Source organism: Oncorhynchus mykiss, chromosome 27, assembly GCF_057628025.1.
Source record: "Oncorhynchus mykiss isolate SJ-2025 chromosome 27, ASM5762802v1, whole genome shotgun sequence".
NCBI classification, from domain to species: domain Eukaryota; kingdom Metazoa; phylum Chordata; class Actinopteri; order Salmoniformes; family Salmonidae; genus Oncorhynchus; species Oncorhynchus mykiss.
This window is the reverse complement of record NC_143048.1, coordinates 13511595-13529982: the sequence shown is the minus strand read 5'-3', so window position 1 is coordinate 13529982 and position 18388 is coordinate 13511595. Positions and strand designations below refer to the sequence as shown.

Genomic DNA, 18388 nt, shown 5'->3' with positions numbered 1-18388 from the left:
GTGTGTGTGTGTGTGTGTGTGTGTGTGTGTGTGTGTGTGTGTGTGTGTGTGTGTGTGTGAATATATACAGTGGGGCAAAGAAGTATTTAGTCAGCCACCAATTGTGCAAGTTCTCCCACTTAAAAAGATGAGAGGCCTGCAATTCTCATCATAGGTACACTTCAACTATGACAGACAGAATGAGAGAGAAAAAAATCCAGAAAATCACATTGTAGGATTTTTAATGAATTTATTTGCAAATTATGGTGGAAAATAAGTATTTGGCTAAATACTTTGACTAAATACTTTTTTGCCCCACTGTATGTGTGTATATGCATACGTATGTATGTGTATATATACCAATACGTGTGTATGTACTGTTTATGTATGTGTATCTGCTACAGACAGAGGCAGCCTCTTATGCTGCCACAGAGGCTGACATAGTGTGCAGGTCAGTGTGATTACACTGCAGCCATAGATCAAGTTTTATTATGCACCAAAATCTCCACCGTCCTCTCGCTTTGCAATGTCATTCTGTTTCAGACCCACAATGCACTGGGACTTACGCAACCTGCTGACTGGACAGGGAAGAGAAACGAGCATGTTATTGCATTGCGTCTTGCTGGTGCGTGCGCGTGCGTATATGCGTGTGTGTGTGCGTTTAAAAGAGCGATAAAGAGGGGGAGATGGAGAATTGAAGAAGGAGGTGGGGACAGATGGTGTAGGTATTTGTGTGACAATAGACGGATTGCAGAAGTAAAATCAAATTTCCTCTGTGAAAGAGAGAAGCACAGCCAGGGTGAGAGAAGAAAGGTACCTCATGAGATTTCTCATCTGTGACTGACACTTTTCGTCTGACTGACTCACAGTCACTCTCCCTGCATAATACTGAATCCATTGTCTCTCTGTGCATTTGTGCTGTGTGTGTGTGTGTGTGTGTGTGTGTGTGTGTGTGTGTGTGTGTGTGTGTGTGTGTGTGTGTGTGTGTGTGTGTGTGTGTGTGTGTGTGTGTGTGTGTGTGTGTGTGTGTGTGTGTGTGTGTGTCAGTGTGTGTGTGTGTGTGTGTGTGTGTCAGTGTGTGTGTGTGTGTGTGTGTGTGTGTGTGTGTGTGTGTGTGTGTGTGTGTGTGTGTTAGCTCCACGGTTATGGATGAAGATTGTCATGAAAATAAAATAACCGTCATAACATTTTTTTTTGGGGGGGGGGTGTAACGAACAGCTGTCTGAAGACTGGACATTCGTGCGGTTGTCTGTTTCTGCTGTAACATGGACTACAACATGATGACACTTTGTTGCTCCTTGCTGAAATAAGCAACGTGTTGTAGCAAACAAATCTTCAGTTGCCTAGGCAATACCTTCCTCCCCCATTATATCATTAAATTCATGAAAACGTGGTCAAGCTTGTAGCTTCATACCCAAGAAGACTCAAGGCTTTAATCGCTTCCAAAGGTGCTTCAACAAAGTACTGAGTAAAGGGTCTGAATTTTATGTGAACGTGATATTTCAGGGTTTTCTTTTTTATATAAATTTGCAAACGTTTCTAAAAAAACAGTTTTTGCTTTGTCATTATGGTGTGTAGATTGATGAAAAAACAAACAATTGAATCCATTTTAGAATAAGGCTGTAGCGTAACAAAATGTGGAAAAAGTCAAGGGGTCTGAATACTTTCCGAATGCACCGTAGAATTATATTCTTATTCGTGGATTAATTCACTTTTACCTGATGCCTTTCATGAAGGTTCTCGGTTGCTTTTACATTCTTTTTACCTTTATCGATGAATACAAATATATCTTAAAATGACCCCGTTTTTCAGGAATTTGATGATATATAAGCCCAATCAAAAACAGTACGGGACTTGCACCAGTAAGTAGGTGGGACATTCATAGGGTATAGCAGAGGAGAGGAGAAAATGTGTGAGAAAACAATAACTGTCATCCAAAATGTCACCCAAAATTCCATGACCGTCACAGCCCTAGTGTGTGTATGCATTGGATGAAAGCTGATACTGAAGGCTGGATTGGGGGCAGAGGGACTCTCATTCGTCACGCTAAAGTGAGAGGGTGGGGGTTGGGAGTGGAACGAGCCTTTAAAAGTTATGATGCAAAGATATGCTGGCTATAAATCTGTGTGTGTGTGTGTGTGTGTGCGTGCGTGCGTGTGTGTGTGTGCGTGCGTGCGTTTGTCTCAGTGTGTACTTGCACATGTTCCGGTGTGTGCTTGTGCGCGTGTTTGCGCATGTGTGCGTGTATTGTCTGTGAATGTGAGTGTATGTATACATTATATAAGTGTGTATTTGTATCTGTGTGTGTGAGTGTGTGTATACATTATATCAGTGTGTATCTGTATGTGTGTGTGTCTAGATGTGGCGCTCCCCTCATTAAGCAGCCTGGCGACAGGAGTGCAGAGTGTGTGTTTTCACACTGACGCTCTGACACAGCAGCAGCCACTTCTTCACTTCCCTCTCCTCTTTTTGTTCTGCTCTTCCTCTCTCCTCTTCCTCTCTCCTCTTCTGTTCCAGTTGCTCCCCTGCCATGCTGCAATGTGTTTTGTGTTGTGGGGACGGCAGTGTGTTGGTGTGTAGGTGAGGCTAGGAGCTGATCTGTGTCTCTGTTGGTCTGGTTTGTTCACAGTGACATCATAGACAGCATCATCACTGGTTAACACTAGACTAGTAGGATTGCTTTAGTGAAACCCTGTTTTGTTGTCAGGTGCAAAACCACACTAACTAAGCTAAATAAGCTATCTAATTGTTGGCCCGGTGTATGAGTTTAAGCTCATTGTACTGCATGCTTGGACCTGTGTGAATAGGTTTGTGCTCAGAAAACAGAGTGAAGAGACATGGGTGAGAGAGCAGAAGGAGGAATGAAAGTGTGGAGGAGAGTGAGAAGCATAGAGAAAGTGAGACCAGGCAACAGGTGCTTGTGGGTATTCCGGCGGAAGTGTTAATTCGATAAGGCTGTGGCCACTTTATCGACCAGCCAGTGCGGTATGGCTCTTAGGGCCAGGGATTGTGCTGGAATGAGATTGTGGAAACTCCAGGAGCAGGCTGTATTGAGAATGAGGGAGTGAGAAAGGGAGAGTGAGTTGGAGAGAAAAAGGAGAGAGAGAGAGAGAGAGATCAGAAAAGAGGAAGAGAGAGGGGGATGGAGAGAGGCGGAGGAGAGAGGAAGAGAGGTAGAGAGGATTATACTGAGAGAGCGAGAGAGAGGTAGACGAAGAGAGGGGAGAGAGTTAGGGGGAGAGAAAGCGAGAGAAGGGAACGAAAGGGAGTGGGGAGATATGAGGGGGGTATTTGAGGATTCATCTCTCTCCCCTAATTCCCAGTGGGTCCCCGAGACACACTTAAAAGCTGTGAAGTGTGCTGTTCTGCCTGTATTCTCCCAGTAATTGGCGGGGTGTTACAGGAAAGGTGGAGCTGGAGTTGAGATGGAGGGAGGGAGGTGTGTATCACCCTTGACAACCTCAGGAACGTGCTACTTGTGATCATTTTTATCTACCTCTCTCGCGCATGTTCTTTGTCTCTGTCTGCCTGTCTGCCAGTTTTCTGTGTCTCTCTGTCTGGTTTGGTCTGTATGTCTCTATGTCTCTCTCTGCCACTCGCTTTGCTATCTCGCTCTCCCTTCCACCTTCTCTTTCTCTTTCACCCCCTATCTCTCTTTTCTCTCTGTCTGTCTTAAGGATGTACCACCTCAGGTTAGCGTCTCAGTCTTTAAGCATGGCCACAGGCAATTAATCATCGATGGGCTTTCCTTTCTGAGCAGGCAGGCCAGCGGGCAGCACTCTCACACACAGATGTGTCAGGGCCTGCTGATTCACTCTCAGGGGTCCTCGCAGCCTCACGGTCCACAGAGCCCCAGAGCAACACTGTTTGTAGTATGTGCCGTTTGGCATATAGTTGTATGTAATTGTGTGTGCATATACAGCTTTGCTCCCCAGGGACTGTGGTAAAGCACAGTCAGCAGCAGTCTGTTGAAATAAAATACACATAAAGAAGGGCTGTGTGTTTTTTTCACAAGGCCAGAGGCTTAAAAAGGAAAAACGTTACTCAAAGTGACGTATTTCATTAATAAACCTATTTTGCCTTGTTTTTAATGCTTGTACTGTACATGCATACTATATGTACCTGTTGTATATAGTCCATACATAGCTCAGTGCCCAAGTGGCAGGTGTTGTAGACGAAGGTGGGGATAGTGGTATGCTTTCCACAGTCCTCTGAATGTACGTAATGTACCACTCCACTGTACATTACTGCCCCTCATTATACAATAAAGTACAGAGCTGCCTGGCTGGCTGCTGTGCTGGTACCACGGACAGCTCCTCTGCTCTTTTCTCCTCCCCCCTCTCTTCTCATCCTGATCAGAGCTGTTTTTTTTCCCCTCTGGGGTTTATTGACCAACCCTGTGGAGTAGAAAACCCAATCCCCCCCCCCCCCTCCGCCCTGCTCCACCCCCGCCTACTCACCCCCCACCCTCCCCCAGCCACAATCCACCCTGGGCTAGATTAATAACCTCGCTGGAGAGGGCCCTGGCTCTCCAAATCACACACCAGACAGCCACTGATTACTCCACCATGCCGACTGCTGCTGAATTCTCTGTGTGTGTTTGTGTGTGTGTTTGTGTGTGTGTGTGTGTGTGTTTGTGTGTTTGTGTGTGTGTTTGTGTGTGTGTTTGCGTATTCGGAATGAATTCCTGTGTGTGCTTGTCTAGTCTACTGTATACTGTTGTCTGTTTGTCTTCTTCTGTCTTACATGGCACGATGGTGAGTCATTGTGATGTTCCTGTCCATTGCATCTTAATACAGAAATAAAGGACACATACAAATACACTGTCCTGGTTACGTGATCAGAGCTATTAAAGTTATTATGCAATCGACTGCAGTCAGTGAGACAGAGAGGATGCATGCAGGGGGACGTTCCTCTCCATTAATGGTTATTCTAAAATGGCTTCCCGCCGCGCACCTGCCGCTTGATGCACAGCAAGTCTGTCCCAGCCCCCCACTGTTCCTTTGACAATATTTAACAGACCCCTGGGCCTCCCAGTGGAGTTCCCTTCCCGTCTTACTCCTCCCTTCCCTGGTTGAGCACGAGCTGGCGAGTCCCCGGCTTCAGCTGGCCTGCTGCTTGCTTTACCAAAACCAACATATGGAGGAGGGGTTTTATCCAGCTGGGACGCTCTGCAGTCTGGTTGGCTGGAAGTCTCATATTCTCTGTCTCACTCTATGTTTCCTGTCTCTGCCGCTTTCACTCGTTTCTGCTTACTCTCTCTCTCTCACCCTGTCTCTCTCTCACCCTGTCTCTCTCTCACCCTGTCTCTCTCTCTCTCTCTCTCTCTTCCTCTTTCCCTCTCCAAACCTGCGATGTTCCTCCTACGTCAGTCTAGTCCTAAGCCTGTTGAGTCCTCAGCTCTACACCAGCCTCAGTAGCAGGTCATCAGTAACCACAGACCACAGCCATAGAGTCTGTGCTCAATGGAGCTTCATTCAAATGCTGGATTACTCTTATATTCTAGAGCATAGAATATAAGAGTAATATGCAGCTTTTCTGTAGGAGAGCGTTTGTTAGAGAAAGAGCTCTATCGTATGTAACCTTTCCACCTGTGTGATTGCAGCTAAGAAAGCTGCAGATGGGTCGGTCATCCCTAACGGCTACTGTGACTTCTGCCTGGGCGGCTCCAAGAAGACTGGCTGTCCCGAGGACCTCATCTCCTGTGCCGACTGTGGACGCTCAGGTACGGACAGACAGACACTCCTATGGACACCGGTTTTAGTTGGTGTTAAATGTGTCATTATGACACAGATGTTATTATGTGTGGGTGTAGTGGAAACAAGCCCAACTTGATGACAACGACAGCGATGGTGACGAAGTGTAACATGAAGAGTGTGTATGTCCCTCTCTGTGTCCCCAGGCCACCCGTCCTGCCTGCAGTTCACAGTCAACATGACGGCAGCCGTACGGACCTACCGCTGGCAGTGTATCGAGTGCAAGTCCTGCAGCTTGTGTGGCACCTCCGAGAATGACGTGAGCACCACACGCACGCACACACACACACACCCCTTCACACTCCCAAAACATCTATACTGAAAATATATATAAATGCAACATGCAACAATTTCAAAGATTTTACTGAGTTACAGTTCATATAAGGAAATCAGTCAATTTAAATAAATTCATTAGACCCTAATCTATGGATGTCACATGACTGTTGGTCACCGAACATTTTTAAAAAGTAGGCACATGGATCAGAAAATCACCATTTGCCTCATGCAGCACGACACATCTCCTTTGCATAGAGTTGATCAGGCTGTTGATTGTGACCTGTGGAATGTTTCCTCATCACAGTATCTCTGTGCATTCAAATTGCCGTCAATAAAATGCAATTGTGTTCGTAGCTTATGCCTGCCCATACCATAACCCCACCGCCACCATGGGGAACTCTGTTCACAACGTTGACACCAGCAAACCGCTCACCAACATGACGCCATGCACGTGGTCTGCGGTGGTGAGTCCGGTTGGACGTACTAACAAATTCTTCCCTATGGTAGGGAAGTAAAACATTTCTGGCAACAGCTCTGGTGGACATTCCTGCAGTCAGTATGCCAAGTTTTATCGCCCCCAGCACAAGGTGCACCTGTGTAATGATCATGCTGTTTAATCAGCTTCTTGGCAAAGGTGAAATGCTCACTAACAGGGATGTAAACCAATTTGTGCACAACATTTGAGAGAAATAAGCTTTCCGTGCGTATGGAACATTTCTGGGATCTTTTATTTCAGCTCATGAAACATGGGACCAACACACACTCGCCTGGACTCTCCTCCTCCTTAGTAAAGGTTAATAACACGCAAAAAAATGGGTGCAATCTTTGCACCGAGTACAAACGCGTAGCAAATCTGGGCCTGTGTGAGTTATGTGTAGTATGTCCTATATTTGATTGATAATGTCATAACATTATTTGTGTTTGTGTGTTTCCTTGTTCCAGGATCAGTTACTATTCTGTGATGACTGTGACAGAGGCTACCATATGTACTGCCTGAGCCCCCCTATGGCGGAGCCCCCAGAGGGTAGGTACACTACAGGATATGTGGAGGATATAGGCCTAGTGTAGTCCTATAGAATACTGTATAGTATACCTAGGCCGGCATATTGTCGGTAGTTGATGACCATGCAATGGCTGGGTTCATAATGTCACTTATACAGTAGATGCATTATAAGGGGAAAGGCCATGTGCTGCATGCTTGTGTCATCCGTAAGTCAAGTTGACATGGCTAAGAGATTGCAAATCTATCACACTACCTGACCACAGTATGTGGTGATGCACTCGCAATCAGTATTCAGTTTACAGTGGTCATTTATTCTGCAAGGGTTAATCCCTAGGCTTTCCAATAACCAGTGAACTTGTGAACTGTTGATCTTCCAGGGAGCTGGAGTTGCCATCTGTGTCTGCGACAGCTGAAAGAGAAGGCCTCGGCCTACATCACCCTGACCTAATCTACCACGTTACCCCCCCCCCCCCCCCCCCCCGCCCTAAACATAACAACTGGACCAACTCCAATCTGAGAAGACACCCCCAACGCCCTGCAGTTTTTCCTCCTCTATGAAACGACAGCAGACGTCTGTCCACCTCTCCAGTCATCAGGTCTCCCAGCCCCAGCTGTTTTAACGTCAATGGAAGTACCTACATCCCAGGGTGCACCATGCTCCATCCAGGTCTCCCCCAGTCTGCCCCTGCTGAGGCCCAGCCACCTGCCCCTGGAGTCCCCTCCACCTCTGGCACCTCTGGCCCATCAGGAACCACCTTCTATCCCAGCAGCCTCAGCGGGGAGCATCTGATCATCAATAGCCTAACTGGGCTGCCCCCCGGGGCTTGCTGTCCCTCCACCGTCTGCCTCCAAAGAGCTGTTTATCAGTAGCCCACAAGGGCACTCAAGAGGCATGCTCTCCCCTGTGAAGGGTCCTTAGAGGAGCCCTAACGAGCATCAGCTGCCACTGTGGCCCTATACTCCCATACACTCCCATACACTCGTCTGTGACCCTGGCAGCAGAGTACACAGAGGGAGAAGCAGGCCGTAGTGACGACCAGAATCCTCGTTAGGTTTAAAGCAGCTGCAGCCCCGCCCCCTTCCTCCAACATGGAGCCGCCACTCAAGGCCTTTGAAAGTGCAGAGCTGTTGTGGCTTTATGACATTTGCAGAGGAGAGAGAGTGGAGAGGTCGTCACTCTGTCATCAGCCACTTAGATCAAATTTTGTGTCCAAAAAAATAATGAATTAGAGCAAAGGTTTTCCTCAACTATGAACCTCTGGTTACCTTCATTTCCTTCAAAACAACAACTGAAAAAGCCAACATGAGACTGCTAGGACTTTGGCGGAGCTTGGTGTATTTTGTCTGTGTGTTTAGCAAGAATGTAGGTATGTTTTAAGTGTGGACAATGCAGGTTTTATTGTCTGGCCTTGTCAAAAATACAGGGCCCAAATGTTTTTTTTTACATTTTATTTGGTACTTTATTTGCATGGTGTTAACATTATAGTTTTTAAAGATATTTTAAGGATAAAATGTATTTAAGAAAGCACACTTAATTCGCAATAATGTGTTTGTGACCCATTTGGGTAAAGTTGTGTGTGTGTGTGTCCATCTGTATATGTGCGTGTGTATGCGTGTGTGAGTGAGGGCAAATGTGCCCTCCTAAAACTGCGTGGAAATGAGAGCCAACCGTAGCCAACCAGGTGCTAGGCAGGACCTATGGCAGGGTCAGGGAGCAGGAAGGGGAGGGGCTTCTGATGATTCTGATTCCTAGAAACACCACCATGACTTACTGTATTATGTTTCTGTTGGACCAAACGAATTCAAGCCAGCTTGCGCCGTTTCTCTCTTCCGAGCCCTTGTTTTTTCTCAAAGGATAACTCATTTTTGTGAAAAGTCATCAAAACTAGTAGAATTGAGCTCTTTACTATCTGCAAGACTGCTTTGTGTGCTAGGAACTTGTAATATAATGTGCTTTCAAAGAGTAAGCTAAAAGCAAGGACTTCTACTAACTGGGACGCCAGCATGTGAGTTTGTGCGCTTGCACTGAGACGAGTCTTTTTTCAACCCAAAGTCCCTCCCCTAGTGGCCTATCTGACTGGACTATTGTATGAGGCTGCAACTTTGATTGGTCCAATGATCCCTCCTACTCTTCCTAGAGCTTTAAGTTGGGAGACATTTTGCTGTAAATAGATTGTCACTCTCTGTTTATCATAAAGACTAATTGCCATTTCATAATTCACCGTCTCTCAGTGCACATCGAAATAGGAACTCAAAAATACAATTTGTGTCTATTTAAATGCACTTAAAAGTGGTTGTCCTATTTGCCTCCATATTTGTAATGTCTCTACTCCTCAAATGTATGTGTTTATATTCTACTATGGTATGATCCAACACACACAGCCATATTGGGGGGAAATGTTACTACCTGTGCTACCCAAAATGTATGTACCATCATTTAGGCATGTGTGATACCAGAAATTCTCTTGATTTCATATTTTGATATCTACTTTATTTATTTTTCTCGAATAACTAGGGATGTTTTCACCTCTTCTCTCTCAGTAATGTTCTCTTATTTGTTTAGGTCTGTGTTTTTCTACTTCAAACATTTTGCACAGTGTGTTTGTTTGTTTGGCATGTGTGTGTACGTGTGTGTGGCTATGTGTGTGAGAGAGAGGGAGAGACACTCAGGCGGACTGTCTGTCAGTGGTTCCGTTCCAAATGACACCCTTTCCTCTTTATGGTGCACTACAGTGGCCATAGGGCTCTGGTGAAAAGTATTCACATAGGGAATAGGGTCCCATTTGGGATGAACACAGTCTCTTTAAACTCATAATGAGGTCCTCGAAAAACAAACAAACACAGTGAAAAGACGGTTATTATTTTTCAAACTTCCTCTCCATGACACAGTCAACACTAGTGTACTCCGCTAGAATGGGTACTGCAGAAGCCACAGTACTCGCTACCGTCGTTGGTCCCGAGTGGCAGTAGCCTGATCCCAGATCTGTTTGTGCTGTTGCATGACAATGACCCTTGGAGAACAGATCTGGTATCGGGCCAAAGTGACAGAATGTTATTCTACTGAATTTTGGGCCCCTTGATTGTGATAAGTGCAATGTGTCATAATAGATTGTGTCCTAGCGGTGAATCGTTCAATAATTCAGCTCTTCACCTTTTAATGGACAGGCTCTTCAAAAGACAATGTGAAAACCTTCACCACATTACTCTTTCATCCTTTTAAGTGTCCCACCAATATCCAATCAGAGTTGTGTTCAGAGCCAGTACTGAGGTAATAGCCGGATGATGACTTGTGATTCTGTGTGAGTGAGGTGAGCTGATCTGAAAGTGTTTACTGATAAGCCTTCTGAATTTATTCCTGGCACTTATGAGGATGTGGTGGTCAAACTACATTGATTGTACTGTCTGAAAAGATGCAGTTGCGGAAAGAGGAGTGACTCAAGCTCAGATATGACCTTTGACCTCGCCCCCCATCTTTAGACTGGGGGTAGGATCAGAAGGGAAAGAAGAATATTGGCCAGTCCTCAAACGAAGCAGGATTTTGGCCCTCTTGTAAATTGTCGTGCTGTGATCTTGCTTGCACTTCTTATTCCCCAAATAATAAATTCCTGTGTGAGTGTGTGCACATTTTCCTTTCTTGTAACTGTCTGTTGGAAAAAAAGAAACACTGGATAAAATGAATTTGTTCGTATTTACCCTGATGGAGATCAAATCTTCCTGGACACGTGGGTTGTTTTGTCCTTCTCTGCTGTCTCCTACCTACCTGGGAACGCTTTGAAATATTGACTGCAACTGCATAGCTGTCATTCATTCACTGTAAATTCATCTTGTCTTTCTCCAGGCACCCAATTTTCCCAAATTTTTCTCTCCTGACTCCTTTTTTCATTTACAAACAATCATTATTAAAAGTTGTAACTCCTGAAACCGTCTGCTGTGGTGTGTGTCTGTGTGGAGCTTCTGAACACCCACCAATTTAGCAATGTTTGTGTATTTCTGAAGAAAATGTGAAAAGCTGAAAATTCATCCATTATGTTTTAAGTATCATAAATACGCTATTTACAATAGATGGTTTGGAGCTTGGATCCATATACCCAGGTGGGCACTTTTCTCCCAAAAATATAATGATCTACCACAGTATGATTGCATTACTTGAACCTCGTATGGCTTGAAAGTAAACAGGTTCTCTTTGAGCTAGAATGTTTGTATGGGATAGATTGGAGAATAGGCATCTATCATACTGTAGTCCTGGAGAGACCTGGCTGAACAAATCCTGAATTACATTCTTCACCTTCCAGAAGCCAGAATCATCGCTAGTGCACACCTTTTTTTCTTGGGGAAAATTTATATTTTAAAATATATATATTCTTCCATCCATTTCTTGGCAAAATTCCCACTTCCACCTTATCCCAAATTCTGTATATCCCCCCCCCCCCCCCCCCCCCCAGCCATCCAACAAACAAGAGACTACTACTAGTCTACTCCCACCTCTCTTCCTGCCCACGTTATTCTGACCCCTTGTCTCCCTCTTCCATTTCCAAGGATGTCTGTGAAGCTTATGTGGATTGTGTTGGTGTGTTTATAGTACTGTATGCGTGTTTTGTGTTTGTGTGTATCTGTATGTGAAGTGGATGGGGGGGGGGGTGAGACTCCCAGCCAATTACCACATCTACCAGACAGGCTCAGACTGCCTCTGTGCCAGCCAACCAGAGAAGAGCTGCGCATAGCTGGGCCCATGTTGGTTGCCATGGTAACTCTAGGGCTGTTTGCATGATGGATGATGGAACATTGATGGATTACAGTGGGAGGGAGGGAGGACTCATACATAAATATATTGGAAATGTATGAATACATCTTAAATTAATTGATGTTGAGAAATGAAGGGAGTGATTGGGTGATGGGGGTACCTAAATGTAGGCTACCTATTTGAGTGAGTGAGTGAGTGAGTGAGTGAGTCTGTCTAGTCTAGTCTAGTCTAGTCTAGTCTAAGGCTTAAAGAATAGCCTGGGATGCAGTCTGACCTTTTGTCTCCTCAAGTCATTGGGCCATTAGGACCTTAGACTGTGCTCTGAATGATTTCCTCAGTCCAGCTATAGTCCACTGTCGGTCCAGCAGTAGCCTACCAGAAAGGTAGATAGACAATTTGTGGAAAGGGCTCAAGATTTAGAACACTAAGCACAGTTCAGATACAGTCAGTGGGCCAGTACTGCATCACTCACATGCTACACACTTAAAACTATACACACATTTTACTACACAGTATACACAACAACGGCTTGCAACTAACTAGGAAAGCAGCACTTCTGAACACACCATTGGCATCCAGACAGACAACTATTAAAGTAACAACCTGTCTGATCCATAAGCATTATTTACCCATAATCCATGTGATTAGTAACAAGCAATTAAAAACAAATGGGCCAATCAATTGAGTGACCAGGATTAATGTCAATGTAGGCACGTGTGCCTGTAAGTCCAGGAACGTCTATTCACATCCAGTAATGCAGCCTTGACAAATGAATGACTGGGCCTTAGAAACAGTTGTCATTATTTCACTTAATTGTGTTCACGTGTCACTCATGTTTAATAGCCGCAAATGAATGCCTGGAAAAAAATCAGCCTGTGTGTTCCGTGCTCTTGCCTTCCCGGAAAACCAATTCTCGAGACAATAATTCTACATTTTGAGATGTAGCGCATTTCAATTGTACAACAATGTCTACTGGATAAATGTATACTGGGTAAAAATTGGTACTGCTACTGCCTGCATTCTGGAATGTTGTTCCATGAGGATCATGGGACATATACAGTAGCCAGGCCTCCCTGTTTACATCCCAAACACCTGATACAAACCTGACATCTAGTGGCAGACTTTAAGAGCAGCACCAACCAACATTACAATTTACTGTGTCGGTGTGAATGGGGCAACACAATTTGACAGCCAGCTACCACTTTGAATGCAACATGGTGTGAATGATTGATATGAAAGATGAGAGTGCGAGGCCAAAGCAAAGTACTTACTATACATGAGAAATCTAAGACTGTACTGTATACTGTAGATCTGAATGAACAAGGTTATAGTCAAATTATTTACTTGATGTAAGTCTCCTCATAGGCCTATTGTTGTGGAAAAACCATGCCTGGTTAAATCTCTTGTTTCACACTTTTGATATCTGTAATCTGATCGGCAGTATTTTCCCCTCATGCCTCTTAGGGTTTCTGGGCGAATGCGTGTGCCAAGAGGGTGAGACCAGACCAGGAATCGAGCCAGGTTTACTCTTGCCTGGGAAACCAACACGAAACGAGTTATACAACCAAGACTTAGCCACTGACTTTGACTACACCAACTATGATTCATAGAAGCTCTACCATAAGATTGACATGTGAAGGAGAAATGTGTGTGTCATTTAGAAGTTTGAACATAAAAATGTACAGTACCAGTCAAAAGTTTGGACACACCTACTCATTCAAGGGTTTTTCTTTATTTTTACTAATTTCTACATGGTAGAATAATAGTGAAGACATCAAAACTATGAAATAACACGTATGGAATCATGTACTAACCAAAATTCTAAATATATTTTATATTTGAGATTCTTCAAAGTAGCCACCCTTTGCCTTGATGACAGTTTCGCACACTCTTGGCATTCTTTCAACCAGCTTCATGAGGTAGTCACCTGGAATGCATTTCAATTAACAGGTATGCCAACCAGTTGTGTTGTGACAAGGTAGGTGTGGTATACAGAAGATAACTCTATTTGGTAAAAGACCAAGTCCATATTATGGCAAGAACAGCTCGAATAAGCAAAGAGAAACGACAGTCCATCATTACTTTAAGAGATGAAGGTCAGTCAATACCGAAAATGTCAAGAACTTTTAAAGTTTCTTCAAGTGCAGTCGCAAAAACCATCAAGTGCTATGATGAAACTGTCTTTCATGAGGACCACCACAGGAAAGGAAGACCCAGAGTAACCTCTGCTGCAGAGGATAAGTTCATTAGAGTTACCAGCCTCAGAAATTGCAGCCATAATAAATGCTTCACAGAGTTCAAGTGACAGACACATCTCAACATCTTGTGGGGCTTCCGAGTGGCGCAGCAATCTAAGGCACTTCATCTCAGCGCTAGAGGTGTCACTACAGGCACCCTGTTTCGATTACAGTCTGTATCACAACTGGCTGTGATTGGGAGTCCCATAGGGTGGCGTACAATTGGCCCAGCATCATCTGGGTTTGGCCCGTGTAGGCCGTCATTGTAAATAAGAATTTGTTCTTAACTGACTTGCTAAATGTATGGCCTTCATGGTTGAATTTCTTCAAAGAAACCACTACTAAAGGACATCAATAAGAAGAAGAGACTTGCTTGGGCCAAGAAACACGAGCAATGGACATTAGACCGGTGGAAATCTGTCCTTTGGTCTGATGAGTCCAAATGTGAGATTTTTGGTACTGTGTCTTTGCAAGACGCAGAGTAGGTGAAATGATGATCTCCGCATGTGTGGTTCCCACCGTGAAGCATGGAGGAGGTGTGAGGGTGCTTTGCTGGTGACATTGTGATTTATTTAGAATCCAAGGCACACTTAAGCAGTATGGCGACTAGAGCATTCTGCGGCGATACGCCATCCCATCTGGTTGCTCTTAGTGGGACTATCATTTGTTTTTCAACAGGACAATGAACCAACAAACCTCCAGGCTGTGTAAGAGCTATTTGATCAAGAAGGAGAGTGATGGAGTGCTGCATCAGATTATCTTGCCTCCACAATCACTCGACCTCAACCCAATTGAGATGGTTTGGGATGAGTTGGAATTCAGAGTGAAGGAAAAGTTGCCAACAAGTGCTCAGCTTATGTGGGAACTCCTTCAAGACTGTTGGAAAAGCCTTCCAGGTGAAGCTGGTTGAGAGAATGCCACGAGTGTGCAAAGCTGTCATCAAGGCAATCAAGGCTACTTTGAAGAATCTCAAATATAAAGTCTATTTTTATTTGTTTAACACTTTTTGGGTTACTACATGATTCCATATGTTTCTTCACTATTATTCTACAATGAAGAAAATAATAAAAAATAGGTAGGTGTTTGCACACTTTTGACTGGTACTGCACATTGCTCTATCATTTTTCGGATTTAAAAATGTCAACTAAAATGTCAATTAATGTTACCAGAACTATCTGCACTGACCACACATTTACTAGACTTTACATACAGTGCATTCAGAAAGTATTCAGACCCCTTGACTTTTTCCACATGATTACGTTACAGCCTTATTCTAAAATGTATTAAATGAGATTTTTTTCCTCATCAATCTACACAATACCCCATAACGACAAAGCAGAAACAGGTTTTTCAAAATGTTTGCAAATGTATACAAAGAAAAACGGAAATATCACATTTACATACAGGTAGGTATTCAGACCCTTTACACAGTACTTTGTTAAAGCACCTTTGGCAGTGATTATAGGCTCGAGTTTTCTTCGGCATGATGCTGCAAGCTTGGCACACTAGTATTTTGGGAGTTACTCCCATTCCTCTCTGCAGATCCTCTCAAGCTCTGTCAGGTTGGATGGGGAGTGTTGCTGCACAGCTATTTTCAGATCTCTCCAGAGATGTTAGATCAGGTTCAAGTCCAGGCTCTTGCTGGGCCACTCAAGGACATTCAGAGACTTGCCCCGAAGCCACTCCTGTGTTGTCTTGGCTGTGTGCTTAGTGTTGTTGTCCTGTTGGAAGGTGAACCTTCGCCCCAGTCTAAGGTCCTAAGGTCTTTGGAGCAGGTTTTCATCAAGGATCTCTCTGTACTTCGCTCTGTTCATATTTGCCTCGATCCTGGCTATTCTTCTAGTCCCTGCCACTGTAAAACATCCCCATAGCATGACCCTGCCACCACCATGCTTCACCGTAGGGATGGTGCCAGGTTTCCTCCAGATGTAACGCTTGGCATTCAGGCCAAAGTGTTCAATCTTGGTTTCATCAAAAGCAGAACAGCTGGTCTATGTAACACCACCTGAGAGAACCATGTACATTTGGATCTACCCAGACACTGTGACCTGCTGGTTAAAGAGGCTATAGGGGTTCAACCATTGGGCTCTGCTTCAGAGGCATAGCTTGGTGCAGGACAGGTGAGTGGGAAGACAGCTAGTCGTGACCAGAGAACACGAGGAGAAAGCAATCAACTAGGAAGTAGGAACATTCCATCCAATGATGCCGATCCCAATAGCCCTGTCTGTATTCCTGGCTGGAACCCTGTCCCTTGTTGAGGGGGATGTGATGGCCAACTTCGAGGACATCCCAGAGTGTGTGGAGTATTTTTACCAGGGAAGGTACTAGGCTGGGGCACTGACTCCCCCGGTGCTGCCCGCCTGTGCCAGCGCTTCTACAACAGGTACCACTTTGCCACGCTGTACGACACCAACCACCGCATTGCTGTGTATTCAGCCTACCGCTTCCAGCCCAGCAACGGAGGAGGCAGGGAGAAACGCTGGTTTGTGGAGCCACAGGTGGGTCATGAGAACAGGGCAGATGTGTCTGTGGCTAGAAACAGACATGCCATAGGACGGTCTCCTCAACAACTCACATCAATAACTCTATGTTGGTGACACAAATTGAAAAAGGCTCTAGATCATCATATTTGTTGTGTCCTGTGTTGTACGATACAGAGGCAGATTGTTGCCTAAATAAATTGGGGGAAAAAACATTGAAAAACTGAGATGCCTAAAAATGTTTCAAGACAAATGATATTTTCTGTTTGAATTGATCTAAAACGTTGGGTTGTAACAGCAGTTTATTTTCAATCCCAGCCCGTGGGGTGGAGAGATGAAGGATGGGTACTGGCTGGGGAAAGATCACCCTGGGGTTTACCTGGAAAGGCGCTCAACGAGGACTACACCCACTCTGACAAATTGCTTGAACCTACAATCTATCTCTCCTTTTTCCTCTCTTCTTAATCTCACACGGTCACCCACTTCCTTTTTCCCCCCAGTCGTAACGCCACCTTCACCCTGACCAACGTGGTGCCCCAGAACCCCAAGCTCAACCAGAACGCCTGGGCCCGCCACGAGTCCCAGCTCACAGACCTGTTCAAGGCCCAGTGCGCCCAGGCCTACGTGCTGGTGGGCGCCATCCCCTCCACAGACAACTGGATTGTCAATGACAACATCCGACGCGTCAACATCCCAGAGTACATCAGGAACGCCTACTGCTGTGTGGACAACAACGGTGAGCCTGTCCATAGCGGTGGTGCCACCACCCTCAACACTGAGCAGAACTGAGTGGACCAGCGCTCACTGCTGGAGCTGAACGGTTTCCTACAGCAGTACTCTAAACAGGGGACTTGTTTCACAACAACTGCCAAGCAGTGACGGAGAAGTAGTATCCCACTCATGCGTTTCTATTCATGATTTGACAGTGGCGAAGTGAGCTAAAACTACTTCACATACCAGTACCAGTCCTTCAGCCAGGTACTGCTTCCTACTGTGAAAATGTAATTATGAACTACAGTGAATGAATAAAGAACTATGTTTGGAGAGATTTATTATTCTTTATACAGTGGGGAGAACAAGTATTTGATACACTGCCGATTTTGCAGGTTTTCCTACTTACAAAGCATGTAGAGGTCTGTAATTTTTATCATAGGTACACTTCAACTGTGAGAGACGGAATCTAAAACAAAAATCCAGAAAATCACATTGTATGATTTTTAAGTAATTAATTTGCATTTTATTGCATGACATAAGTATATGATACATCAGAAAAGCAGAACTTAATATTTGGTACAGAAACCTTTGTTTGCAATTACAGAGATCATACGTTTCCTGTAGTTCTTGACCAGGTTTGCACACACTGCAGCAGGGATTTTGGCCCACTCCTCCATACAGTCCTTTTCCAGATCCTTCAGGTTTCGGGGCTGTCGCTGGGCAATACGGACTTTCAGCTCCCTCCAAAGATTTTCTATTGGGTTCAGGTCTGGAGACTGGCTAGGCCACTCCAGGACCTTGAGATGATTCTTACGGAGCCACTCCTTAGTTGCCCTGGCTGTGTGTTTCGGCTCGTTGTCATGCTGGAAGACCCAGCCACGACCCATCTTCAATGCTCTTACTGAGGGAAGGAGTTGGTTGGCCAAGATCTCGCGATACATGGCCCCATCCATCCTCCCCTCAATACGGTGCAGTCGTCCTGTCCCCTTTGCAGAAAAGCATCCCCAAAGAATGATGTTTCCACCTCCATGCTTCACGGTTGGGATGGTGTTCTTGGGGTTGTACTCATCCTTCATCTTCCTCCAAACACCACGAGTGGAGTTTAGACCAAAAAGCTCTATTTTTGTCTCATCAGACCACATGACCTTCTCCCATTCCTCCTCTGGATCATCCAGATGGTCATTGGCAAACTTCAGACGGGC

At 44.9% G+C, this 18388-nt stretch overlaps 1 protein-coding gene and 1 pseudogene across 1 annotated transcript in view; both read left to right on the top strand.

Moving 5' to 3' along the window:
* LOC110507074 (zinc finger protein neuro-d4-like) overlaps nucleotides 1–10935 on the top strand; it is a 68584-nt gene extending 57649 nt beyond the window's left edge. The window contains exons 9-12 of the mRNA XM_036965272.2: nucleotides 5585–5704; nucleotides 5882–5994; nucleotides 6954–7035; nucleotides 7392–10935. Coding sequence (XP_036821167.2) covers nucleotides 5585–5704; nucleotides 5882–5994; nucleotides 6954–7035; nucleotides 7392–7462 — 386 coding nt within the window. The 3' untranslated portion in view covers nucleotides 7463–10935. The remainder of the gene's footprint in view (nucleotides 1–5584; nucleotides 5705–5881; nucleotides 5995–6953; nucleotides 7036–7391) is intronic.
* A 5256-nt stretch (nucleotides 10936–16191) lies between these two features.
* LOC110507262 (endonuclease domain-containing 1 protein-like) lies at nucleotides 16192–17362 on the top strand (annotated as a pseudogene).
* The last annotated feature ends 1026 nt before the right edge of the window (nucleotides 17363–18388 follow it).